We start from the raw sequence: 13,709 nt of genomic DNA on the forward strand, positions 1-13,709 counted from the left end.
CATATTACCCCACTTTATCCAGTCTTCATTGGCTTCCAGTTAAATTCCGCATTGAGTTTAAAATTTTAGTTCAGACATTCTGTGCATTGCATGGTGGGGCCCCTCAGTACATCACTGACTTGTTATGCCCCTACTCTTCAGGGCGCAGCCTGCGGTCTTCAGGCCAGGGTCTTATAAACATCCCCAAAACTTGTTTTAAAACCCGTGGAGACCTGGCATTCCAGGCTATAGCTCCCAGACTCTGGAACAACTTGCACCAGTCCCCCCGTGATCTTGACTGTGTTGAAACTTTTAAGAAACATTTGAAAACTTCTCTTTTTAGTACAGCTTTTAGTTAATGCACCTTTTAACTATCAATTTTAATCCACTTTGTATCCTTTTTATGATGTTGCCCATGTTGTTTTAATTGAATTGTTGTTTTACTTCACCTATGTTTTGTATAGCGCTTCGTGATTTTATCTGTGAAAAGCGCTTTATAAATAAAATGTACTTACTTAGTTACTTACTTTCTCTAATTTCTTTGGCATATTCCCAGACTGCTTTGTTACTGTGTTTTCGTGCGGTCATTGTTTTCCTGGCTTTTCGCCAAAGTTATTTTTATTCATCCATCCATCTATCCATTTCTATCGCTTATTCCCTTTGGGGTTGTGGGGGCTGCTGGAGCCTATCTCAGCTACAATCGGGCGGAAGGCGGGGTACACCCTGGACAAGTCGCCACCTCATCGCAGGGCCAACACAGATAGACAGACAACATTCACACTCACATTCACACACTAGGGCCAATTTTTAGTGTTGCCGATCAACCTATCCTCAGGTGCATGTCTTTGGAAGTGGGAGAAAGCCGGAGTACCCGGAGGGAACCCACGCAGTCACGGGGAGGACATGCAAACTCTACACAGAAAGATCCCGAGCCCGGGATTGAACCCAGGACGACTCAGGACCTTCGTATTGTGAGGCAGACGCACTAACCCCTCTTCCACCGTGCTGCCCTATTTTATTCATAAGTTATTTATTTATTTGTTGAAGATGAGTGAGGACACTCCACTGGAAAATTTCACATCAAACTACACCCTGACAAGACTTTACAGTAGATGTAACAAAGGTAATTTGCATGTATTGCAGCAATGAATTATCTTATCATAGAAGCACAACAAGTTTAAAATACCATCCAGAAGCAAAACACCTTTTTGAGGAAGCCATTAGCAAGAACGCTACAAGTACATTGTTGGACAACAGGGAAGTAACTTAAACATCTAACAAAACATTAAAACATGAACTTCACATTATTAGCTGGCGAAGTATACCCGTAAACTGTAATTAATCGTGATTAGTCACAATTCAGAAGTGTGATTAATCTGATTCGCAATATTAATCGTTTACAGAAACAGCACTAGTAACAAGACTATTTATCGATGCTAAACATTGCAGCAGGCACATTACAGCAACAACACACAAATCATTCCAGGTGAAAGTTTCCTAAAGAAAAGTGTTCCTATGTAAGAATACATGTAAAAACAGTGCATGCACAATAGTTGACATTTTCACAAAGCTTTACTTGACTTCCTGCTATAAATGATACGATTATATGCCCACCATGCGTTTGAGTCTGAGGAAACAGCAACTGGACATGACATCATGTGTCACTCAGAAATACACATACATGTACTGTAGTAATACTCCCTATGTAAGAATGTTGTTACTCACCCACAAGCATCAAAGACACACCAGTCATAATACTGCTGGAAGGGCACCTCAGGGTGGCAAGGAGAGAAGAGCTCCTGTGTCAAGATGCCACACTTTTTCCTGGCCCAGGGTGTTCTGTGGGCATTTATCTAAGCAAGACAATAAATACTTTTATACATTTTCAGTGTTAAAATAGTGCTAACGTGGGAACGTTTACTAAATGTGTAAAATACTATTAATGGTCTGATACTCGAAAGAAAAATTCATATCTGATCCAAAGCCCAATTGATCACATTAACGCTCAAGTTAATTTTGTTAATTTCGTAAACAGAAACAGGGATGTAATTTTGAGGAAGACATGTAGGACAAGTTAGTGCCCTGCACTTTTTATTATACAAAAATAATGTAATATATTAAATGGAGACGAGTCAAGCACTGGCAACAAATGAAAAACGGTTTGGGGTGCCGAATGTGAAAGTTCAGTCACACTTTTCTAGCAGATATATTTCTCAGATTTAACTCACTTTTCTCAGATTTAACTCACTTTTCTCAGATCTAGCTAATTTTCATCACATTTAAATGTTGACTCTAAATGTTATATCTAAATGTTAAATCTGAACTTAAATCTTAAATCTAAACCTATATGTTAAATCTAAACCTAAAAGTTAAATCTAAATCTAAATCTAAATGTGAGCGCCAAATGTTAAATGTGAGCACTAAATGTTAAATCTAAACCTAAATCTTAAATCTACATCTAAATCTTAAATCAATATCTAAATGTGAGTGCTAAATCTTACATTTAAATCTATATCTAAATGAATGAAATAAGCTAAATCTGAGAAATGTGAGTTCAATCTGAGAAATATATCTGCTAGCAAAGTGTGACTGAACTTTTACATTAGGCACCCCATAAAACGGCTGCTTAAGTTGAAGCCTGTTTCACTTTAGACAGCCTCAAAGTTCATTAAAGTGGCTCAGTCACACTGCAGTTTCTTGCTAATGTGACAATAATTGACCGCATGCAGCAGCTTACCAATCAGCAGTCAGATGTGAGTCTTAAATGTGAGTCAACTAGCTTAGTGTGTGTTTCTTCAATGTCATTCTACAGAAGAGAGGAATCATTAGTTTTTTTGTAGCCAATAACAAGCAAAAGTATGTGCATAAAAACAGCTTTTTTATAACAAGGAAGAAGTAAAGAAAGTATCGAAATTGGATACAACGCTGCACTATCGGATATCATAAATCTCATAGAGTATGTAGCTGTATGATGTATGTGAAGATATGCTTGACTCTAACTCACTGTGCAGGGGTCTCGCAGCTCCTGGTCTGCTACATCAGGGCAGGAGGGGCTGACCTTCCAAGAATTCCCGAAAAGCTCAGCCGTGGATTCCACAATTCCCTGTCGTGTGGTGAAGTCGTTCTCTGTGTCTCCATCAAAGTTACCGCACAGGCCTCCGACCTTCCCCCGCAAGTGTGCCGCCAGGCGTACATAAAGGCGCATACCTGTAAGCAACATTAATTTACACACTGTCTGTGTCTAGATTTTTATATCTATATGATGATTGGTGAGTCCTACCTCCATCCCACAGCAGAGTGACGCCAAGTCTGGAAGAGAGCGATACGAACATGCCCATCATTTCCAAAGTCAGACCACTCCCACTGTAGGTCTTTGGTAGAATAACTGGCATTCCGTTAACTGTCACTGCTTTACCTAAATGACACAGAGCAGAAAGTGACTTGAAGTAATACAGACGATACTACTACTACACGGGGACGGCATGGCTCAAATGGTAGAGCGGCCATGCCAGCAACTTGAGAGTTCCTGGTTCGGTCCCAGCTTCCGCCATCCAAGTCATGTCTGTTGTGTCCTTGAGCAAGACACTTCACCCTTGCACCTGCAGGGTCAGGTTAGCACCTTGCATGGAAACCTCTGCCATCAATGTGTGAATGTGTGTATAAATGGGTGAATGTAAAAAAAGTGTCAAAGCGCTTTGAGTACCTTGAAGGTAGAAAAGCGCCAAACTTTTGGAGATTAACTATAGCTTTAAGAAAATCCATTTACCATGTATTTACAAGACCCTTCAGAATTTTGCTGTCTTATTTTGTGATTGTTGCGGCCTACAATGCATGAATTTGCGGCAACACACACAGACTTAAAAGTAGACACTAGTAACTATGTGTCTGGCTGAATTATCTATGGCCCCCGGGATGATATTTGATTAGCACTTTGGCTACCCCTGTGGTAAATTTTAAATGTGCTTTATAAATAAAGTTGATTTGATTTGATTTGATAGTATTAGAACCGGCCCTGCTGTTTTGCACGCACCAATATTCCATCAGTGTTGGCGCTAAGAATTTTCAAAATAGGGTCCCAGCGATCCCGTCAAGTCATAAAAATGGGGTCCCGCTTTTTTGTAACCGTTATGAAAACAAATGTTAAATCAGAAGAATCAGAATCAGAATCAGAATCAGAATCAGCTTTATTGTCATTACGCAAGGTAACGAGATTGAGGCCATTCCATACAGTGCGATGTGTGCATGCTAGAAAAACAATGTGCAAATATATAGAAATATAAAAAATGTAGAAGTGCAATGAATATGGTGTGAAATGAATATATACATGAAAAAACAAAACAATAACAGGGTGGTTGGTGGAATGGGTTATTGCACCGAAGAGAAGGCAGTTATGAGGGACAATGGGGCAGTCCGTTCAGGATGGTTATGGCCCTGGGGAAGAAGCTGTTCTTTAGCCTGTTTGTTTTGGTTTTAATGCACCTGTAGCGCTTCCCAGAGGGCAGCAGGTGGAACAGGTCAGAGCCAGGGTGGGTGCTGTCCTTGATGATGGCACTGGCTCTGTTGAGGCAGCGGGAGGTGTAGATGTCCGTCAGAGAGGGGAGAGGGCGGCCGATGATCTTCTGAGCCATCTTGACCACTCTTTGCAGCCTCTCCCTGTCTGCTGCAGTGCAGCTGCCGTACCATACCGTAATACAGTAGGTCAGCAGGCTCTCGATGGACGAGCGGTAGAAGGTCAGCAGCAGGTCAGGCTTCAGGTTGTACTTCCCGAGGACTCTAAGGAAGTGTAGCCGCTGCTGAGCCTTCTTGATGATTGATGTGGTGTTGACTGTCCAGGAGAAGTCATTAGAGATGTGGACTCCAAGGTACCTGAAGGTGTGGACCCTCTCTACACGCTCGCCGTTGATGTAGAGGGGGGCAGGGTCGGTGCTGCTCCTCCTGAAGTCGACGATGATCTCTCTGGTCTTGCTGGTGTTGAGAGCGAGGTTGTTCTCCGAAGACCAGGCCGTCAGCTTCAGGACCTCCTCTCTGTAGGCAGCCTCGTCACCCCTGGAGATGAGCCCGACCACTGTGGTATCGTCGGCGAACTTGACAGTAAGGTTGTCACTGTGGGCCGGACTGCAGTCATGGGTGCAAAGGCAGTAGAGGAGGGGGCTCAGCACACAGCCCTGTGGGGAGCCGATGCTCAGCGTGCGGGAGGATGAGAGGTGCGGGCCAAGTCTCACATTCTGGGGTCGGTCCGTTAGGAAGTCCCTTATCCAGGCGTTTGTGAGAGGGGGGAGGCCAAGAGTGTCCAGTTTATTGCAGAGTCTGTCCGGGATTATTGTATTGAAGGCAGAGCTATAGTCCACAGAGAGCATCCGGACGTAGCTCTGCTGCTGCTCCAGGTGGTTCAGAGCAGAGTGGAGAGCAACAGCGATGGCGTCCTCTGTGGACCTGTTCGCCCGGTATGCGAACTGGTGGGGGTCGAAGTCTGGAGGGATATGGTCCTTGATGTGCTGGAGAACAAGTCGCTCGAAGCACTTCATGATTACCGGAGTGAAGGCCACTGGTCGGTAATCATTCAGGCTGGTGATGGGAGACTTCTTCGGCACCGGGATTATTGTAGATGACTTCAGGCAGGATGGGATGGCTGCCTGAGCCAGGGAGAGGTTGAAGATCCTGGTGAGGGGGGGGAGCGAGCTGGTGGGCGCACGTCCTGAGCACCTTTCCAGGTACTCCGTCTGGTCCGGTAGCCTTCCTGGGGTTCACAGCCAGGAGCACTCGTCTGACACTGTGCTCCTGTACAGTGAGTGGAGTGGCGCCGGAGCCCGGTGGGGGCGGGGGCAGGGCTGGAGCAGATGAGTGTCACTGGGGGGTTTCGAAACGGGCAAAGAAACAGTTAAGCTCCTCTGCCAGTGTCGCACTCTGATCCGCAGTTGTCATATTGCAGCCTCTGAAGTTCGTAATGTATGCATTATCCTGTTATATCTCACATGCTACATTGGGTTTTGGAAAAAAGTTGTCATAAATGTTACTTAATTTATTACAAAAATTATACAAAAGAAAACAAATGTTTATGCATATGTAAATGTATTCAGTTATAAACATTCATTCACTTTCTCCTTTCCTTCATGGATCTAAACTTTACTGCCAGTATTTTTTTCTTTATTTTTTTTAGTAATATTTTCAGAATGTATTTGTTGTATTTTTGGCCAAAGCAATCTGAAGTTGTCTTTATTTTCTAGTTTTAATGCCATGATTTTAATAGTCCGGCCCGCGTGTGTACAGATTTTACTCCATGCGGCCACTGAGCTAAAATTAGTTTGACACCCCTGCACTAGTAAAAGCACACACTCAGAGCTCCTTGTGAAAGTATTGTACTGTTTTATTTCTTTAGCAGTAATAATAGTAATAATAATAATGAAAGAGAGAAACTCCCCCAAAGGCTTCCTTATTGTCCGTTGTCTGCTCTGTTGTCCACAAGTTGCAGACATTCTTTATGTATGTTTTACGCTTGAAATGTGTTCGTCCATCTTAAACATTCATTTAAGTTCCAACACATTTACTCCCACACGTTAAGAGCATTTGTGAAATGTTGAGATAAATCTACAGCACAAATGTTTGTTGCTTCATGAGAGATAATAAGATATCATCATCACACTTCAACATCTCTTACATGTAAATGCTGCCTCTTTGCTAGTTCAGCATTGCAAATAAAATTATGTTCTTAATTGTCTTAGCATGGTTGAATAAATGTATAAATATGTGTAAACTAGGAAGTAAATGTTTATATACTACATTACCCAGATGGCTTAATGCCAAAAACAGGAACAGGAAGTAGGTCTGAGCTACGCAGGAGGCAGACATTTGTGCCGTTTGATCAATGAATAGTTGATATTGTTACACGTTGTTTCTGCACCGTATACATAAAAAAAAAACGAGTTTTGATCAGACAAATTTAAATAGTGAAAATAACGCTGATTGGCAAAAATGTGCAAGGAAGTTGCAGGATTTGGACATACTGTAGTTGCGAGGTGCATAATTTGCAGGGATTGGTTGAATTATTGCAAAACAGCGACATCCTGGAGGGACTGATAAATGTACAGTATATTGGAGTGTCTCCTACCTCTCAGCAGGTGTATGATGGTGTTCCCCAGGCTGAGGGTAACAGACTTTGTACACGTGACCCCGGTGCTCCCACAGGGCACATTCTCTGCTGTGACGCTGAACAAACCACCGGTTTCCCGCGCCAGCACGTACTGGCAGTCGCCCAAGAAAGAGAAGTAGCGGCCATCAAAGGTCACATAATGAGGGTCTCCTGTAGCCACGCACATGCCAGCGCAGGCAGACTGGCTGCAGTGCCAATGGCGCTCCTTACACACACTGCCAGAGTCAATCAAATACAAGAACAGTGGAGATAAGAATGTGTGTAGGTGAGGATGGAATGGCGAGTGTGAGACTACCAGGTGTTGCAATCTTTAATGATGGTATCGTTGCTGTAGTAGAGGCGGCCATTATGGCGACATGGACACTCTGCTGGGAGGACACACTGATCACCCTGGATGAAAAACACAATGCACAAAACGTTGTTTTGATTTGGAAAGCAATATGTAAGAATTATTTAATGTACAGGGTTGAACCGACATCATTTTATGTATTTAAAATATGAAACATCACTTGGGGTAGGCGTATCGATCTGAATATTTATAGTATTGATACCAAGCTGAGTATTGGTATTGGATCGATACCAGCATTATGTGTGATGATCGGTTTCAAGATTTTTATGTGTGTTATATTATTATTCCTTCATTATTTTTGTTGTATTGTTGCTTTTTTGTTATTTTGCAATAGTGATTTTTTCTCAAACAAGTGAGTGAAGTAGAAAGGAATTATTTTCCTATATATTTGCTATTACAGAACATTGTTTTAGATCGTATTTAGTTCTAAAAAATATTTTTATTTGCATAACATATTTTCCTGTGTTCTCAAAATCAACTAACTACAGGCAAATTTCCAAAATGATCCAACGATCATGACGTCTCAAGTCAAAAGTATCTGTATCAGTATCGGCGAGACTAGCCCTGTATTTACTTGGTATTGGATTGCTACTGTATTCCTAGTATTGCCCTCTGCAATTTCAATCTCTTGGAGCAATACTCTCACAAAAAGAAAACATGCTGGGTAAATAACAGAGAATGTATGTTGCCATTAAAACAACACAGTTGTACCTCACTTTTCATATGTCCCACTCTTAATAGGAATCGGTTTTGAAAATAATTTCTCGGCAAAAGCTTCTCCCGGTATTTTTATAGCATCTTAATATTTGTATGGCCAAACATAAATGTAACAAAGTCGACCATGCCGTTTTGTGGAATGTAGTGTCAAACAAAGATTCTCACATGTTTAGTCTTCGTACTTTTTTGTTGAGTACAACTGCAGATTAATTCACAATAAAACAAAAGAAAGTTGCTAACACCAGCACTTTGATAAAGAAGGTAAGAAACACCATTGAATTCAAGAAAAAAAAACAAAAAAAATGGGGTAGGTCTTTAGTGCTCCAAAAATAAAATAATAAAATTTTCACAATGCTGCCCTTTACTTGTTTTTATGGGAAGAACGTGGGAAGATATACAACTCTGCAAAAACACTTACTGGTGGCCATTTCCGAGAAAAAAAATTGTATTTCAAGAAAAACATTTTCATGAAAAAACCCTGAAATAAAACTACTCACATGGCAAGCAGAGATGAGTACTAAGGTGTACATTTACTCTGTTACTTAATTACCTGAGTGACTTTTTGGATAAATTGCACTTGTCAGAGCAATTTTAATTTTTAATTTGTAATTTTATTTAAATACTTTTCATATATTTGTATACTATTTTTCTATTTTTATTTTGTTACATTGCGTTTAATTTTGATTGCTACATTTATTTATATCATCATATGTATTCATAATCTATTGATTACTGCTTGCAAAGATTGCAAATATTCTTTTAGGAGGAGTATGAAGAGGAAACAGGTGTAAGTTGATTTCCATGTCTTGTAGACCAAGAGTACAGCATTTTAAACATAAGTCTGGAAAGTTAAGAATGCAGGATAGGACCCCTTGATAAGAGAATGATCAATGCGACTCAGGACCAGATTTACTAAGATTCAAATATCTCACACTGTGTGCAATCTATAAACTAGGGTGTACTATTAGTGGGAGTGTTGCGTGTGATCTACTATGATTGCGTGTGCAATGAAAAGTGGCGCAGACCGCCATATTTAAATTAGGTTTTTGCAGTTACAATACAATACAACACCACAGAGACACTCATTTACTGCACGTCTATGTTATCATGCGCCCACCTGTGGCATTGTGCTATGTTTTCTAACATGCAGGAGACATCTACCACTTTTTATGGGCATTTTAGAAGCAGTTCTGCAGTTCATTTACATTGACAGTTTTATTCTTTTTTCTTTTACGGTGCATGGTAGGGAGGCTGCACTACTGTGCTCAAGATGCAAAAAATGCAAACTTCAACAAGTTTTTATCATATAGGATTTATGATACTAATATATATTCTATGTGAAAAAACAAATGTCATTCAAATATGTTAAATGACACCAAAATGCATCAATTGAATTTGTTTTAATCAGCTCCTTAAGTCATCCAGCAGCTATGAAATTATAAAAGGATGTTGCTGAATAGACAATGTGTCTAATATTTTCTTTATTTCTGACCATCCAAATATGTTGAAACGCACAGGTATGACGAAAGATTCTCTGTCCAACGTGTGTGTAACTGAGGCAGTTTGCGCGTCCTTTTGAAACGTGCTAAATAAAACGAAAAATAGAGCTCCCAAAACGATGGTGAGCGTTGATAAATCACATTGCTCGTGCTTCTAATATATTTACATCTTCACCTCGCAGTGTTTTGATGATCAGCATATATTTTGCATATTAATAAAGACAGACACAAAACGGATTGCACGCCTCATTCTGCTCACGAAACAGATGCAATCTACTTTGCACACATTCAGTAGATCGGGTTTGCATGTGCTATCAAGTTTGCAGATGTTGTAGTAAACGCAAACCTTTAGTAGATCAGGCCCTAAAAGTACGTCCACCTACCAGGAGCACACTTCCTTGAGGGCACACACAGCCAGACAGCGGCTCTCTGCAGCTCAGGAGGCCCGAGCCTTGCTGCTGACTGGGAGGGTCCAGACTGGAGCAGGTGAGAAGGCAGGAACGTGGAGAGTAGATCAGAGATCCAGGACACGTGTTGACTTCTTCACAGTGGCCCATTGTGCAGTTCATCATTCCCTTTTCACACACACTGTCAATGACACATGAGGAACCATCAAAACTGTTAATCAATACACTTTGCTTCCAAATATTACTTTTTTTTTATTGCTTTCTGAGTGATGATCGCAGCTGCTGTGTGGTGAAGAGAAGCAATGAAATCAACCTATCCTGTAGAAAAAGTGCAGGATCATAGGGAGATTTCATCAGAGCTCTCACACCACCTGAGACGATTAGTTGAGACAATCGTAGAATCATCAACTCTGGTCCTCAGGTGAAAGTAACATACAGTACTGTACTATACTATAGTGTACATCGCTATGTTAAACAGTGTTGTACAATGATTATTGTGTTTGTAAGATAGGTTTTTACGAGGGCTGTGAATCTTTGGGTGTCCCACGATTCGATTCAATATCGATTCTTGGGGTCACGACTCGATTCAAAATCTTTTTTTTTTTTCCAATTCAACACGATTCTCGATTCAAAAACGATTTTTTTTCCCGTTTTCAAAACGATTCTCTATTCATTCAATACATAGGATTTCAGCAGGATCTACCCCAGTCTGCTGACATGCAAGCAGAGTAGTAGATTTTTGTAAAAAGCTTTTATAATTGTAAAGGTCAATGTTTTATCGACTGATTGCAATAATGTAAATGTGTTTTAACTATTAAATGAACCAAAAATATGACTTATTTTATCTTTGTGAAAATATTGTCAAGCTTATGAGATGCGATGCCACTGTGACACTATTTTATTTTTTTATTTTTATAAATGTCTAATGATAATGTCAATGAGGGATTTTTAATCACTGCTATGTTGAAATTGTAACTAATATTGATACTGCTGTTGATAATATTCATTTTTGTTTCACTACTTTTGGTTTGTTCTGTGTCGTGTTTGTCTCCTCTCAATTGCTCTGTTTATTGCAGTTCTGAGTGTTGCTGGGTTTGGTTTTGGAATTGGATTGCATTGTTATGGTATTGCTGTGTATTGTTAAAAAATTAAAAAAATCGTTTAAAAAAAAAAAGAATCGATTCTGAATCGCACAACGTGAGAATCGCGATTCGAATTCGAATCGATTTTTTCCCACACCCCTAGTGTTTACCCTCTGTACGATCAATAACTCCATAAAGTAGTATTGATTACTCCAATAGTAAGCACAAACATGATACATCCTGTACAGTGCCTGATGTTGTGCATTGTCTCACATGACTCTTTACAGCCAGGTGGGGCTGCTGAATCCCTACAGGTCTCTTTTTTTCAACAGTGTTTTTAACAGTATTTTATTTTAAAGGTAAAACTACAATACCAGATATGCTATTTACATGTTCTGTGGTTTTACTGTAGTAGATGGATGGGAGTGACATATATATTTTCCTCAAAATACGCTCATTTCAATATTTTATCATTTTTCATTTTGTATCTGTTACATATTGTTCATGCTAAATGTATTCCTTATTTTAAAACAACTCAATGTGACACTTTTTTGTGTATGTATTCTGAATTTATACATCAGACTGTCCATTGCACTTTTAAGGCTAAAAACCAAACGTGACCTTTTACTAGCTTGTGTTCTGTGAATTAAACGAATAAATATAGTGAGTTTAATTGTTATATTTGAGACATTTTTAAAGGATTATAATTGTTAAATGGTTTTAAAATGACTTTCAATGGTAAAAATAAATAAATAAACATGATTCAGGAAATGAGCTCGTTTACCAGACACTCAGCCATTTTGGGAAATATCCTGGTAGAGTGACTTCCACTAAATGTTTACTAGCTTGTTTTATATGACTGAATTCTGGAATTATAATGTTTGACATCATTTCAAAGTATTCAAATTGTTAAATGGATATCGAATTACCTTAAATGGTTAACAAATAAACATTTGGAAATGAGCTAGCTTACCTGAAACTCTGCCATGTTGGGGAATATACTGAGATAGTCACATGACTATCACATGACAAGCACTGTAGTTTGATTTTTTTTAACTATAATATTTGGCAATGTATTAAAGCATTAATATTGTTAAGTAGGTTTTGTAATATTCTTGCATTTTGGTGACTGCAGAAATAATGAGAGTTGGTTCCTTGAATTCGTATAACTTTAATAACAACGCATCGGCGGCATCTCATAACTGGCATACATCCCTAGTCAAGTAGCAACTCGACTCCGCGTACTTCCTGTCTAGCAACGGGACTTCAAAATAAAATACCTTACGTTCTGGTGAACATCACAGGTTTAAAATGACTTTCAATTAAAAAACAATATACATCTGGAAATAAACTAGTTTACCTGAAAGGCAGCCATCTTGGGAGAGTCCTATTCTGGGATAGTCACATGACTATCACATGACATGAAACGTAGTTAGACGATTTCAATTATAATATCTGCCAATGTATTAAAGCATTAATATTGTTCAATAGGTTTAAATTGAGTTTCAATTAAAAAAACTAAATACATCTGGAAATAAATTAGTTTAGCTGCAAGGCAGCCATCTTGGAAAAGTCCTATTCTGGGATAGTCACATGACAGTCACATGACAACCACTACTAAATGCTTCTTTGCTTGCTTTATATAAAGTCACTGAAAAAATATGGATAGAAATTTTTAATTAAAATATTTTACAAAGCTTTAGAATTATTTTTAATGGCAATTAAATCAGCTTTGGGAAATGAGCTGGTTTACCTCACACATCAGTATCAGGATCAAACATATTTTAGGACATTTAAAGTGTTGGATTGGCTTGATTTTGTCTGCTTAGGACATGTTCTTTAGGCATTCATATTTCAATTTATAGCATTTTTGTTCAGCCATTCTGGTGTATAAAATATTTCCAAAAATTGAATCACTGCTAATTACTTTATTACGAGTTAACCTTGATAGCATACTGAAGTAGGACACAAATCTTTAATATTTGACAGACGATACCAGGCATGATCATTATGTTTACTGTAGTGTTATTGAGTAAGGTGTTATGAAATAGAAATATGGCTTTAATAGTCTTCTGAATTGAATAGCCATTGTATTTTTGTTTTGAAAGAGGGCATTTATTCTACGTTTATACTTATTTCTGCTCCTTTTCATTCATAATGTACAAACCCCATTTCCATATGAGTTGGGAAATTGTGTTAGATGTAAATATAAACAGAATACAATGATTTGCAAATCATTTTCAACCCATATTCAATTGAATATGCTACAAAGACAACATTATTAGTATTATTATTATATTTGATGTTCAAACTGATAAACCTTTTTTTTTTTTGTGCAAATAATCATTAATTTTAGAATTTGATGCCAGCAACACGTGACAAAGAAGTTGGGAAAGGTGGCAATAAATACTGATAAAGTTGAGGAATGCTCATTAAACACATATTTGGAACATCCCACAGGTGAACAGGCAAATTGGGAACAGGTGGGTGCCATGATTGGGTATAAAAGTAGATTCCATGAAATGCTCA

At 39.0% G+C, this 13,709-nt stretch overlaps 1 protein-coding gene across 1 annotated transcript in view; it reads right to left on the reverse strand.

The window, feature by feature from the left end:
* The window catches only part of sspo (SCO-spondin), a 302,516-nt gene that overhangs the window by 245,010 nt on the left and 43,797 nt on the right, over positions 1 to 13,709 (reverse strand). The window contains exons 13-18 of the mRNA XM_061964637.2: positions 10,075 to 10,279; positions 7,422 to 7,516; positions 7,085 to 7,341; positions 3,260 to 3,394; positions 2,984 to 3,186; positions 1,705 to 1,832 (exon numbers count right to left, since the gene is read on the reverse strand). Of these exons, the coding sequence (XP_061820621.2) occupies positions 1,705 to 1,832; positions 2,984 to 3,186; positions 3,260 to 3,394; positions 7,085 to 7,341; positions 7,422 to 7,516; positions 10,075 to 10,279 (1,023 nt within the window). The remainder of the gene's footprint in view (positions 1 to 1,704; positions 1,833 to 2,983; positions 3,187 to 3,259; positions 3,395 to 7,084; positions 7,342 to 7,421; positions 7,517 to 10,074; positions 10,280 to 13,709) is intronic.

Source organism: Nerophis lumbriciformis, linkage group LG07, assembly GCF_033978685.3.
Source record: "Nerophis lumbriciformis linkage group LG07, RoL_Nlum_v2.1, whole genome shotgun sequence".
Lineage (NCBI taxonomy): Eukaryota > Metazoa > Chordata > Actinopteri > Syngnathiformes > Syngnathidae > Nerophis > Nerophis lumbriciformis.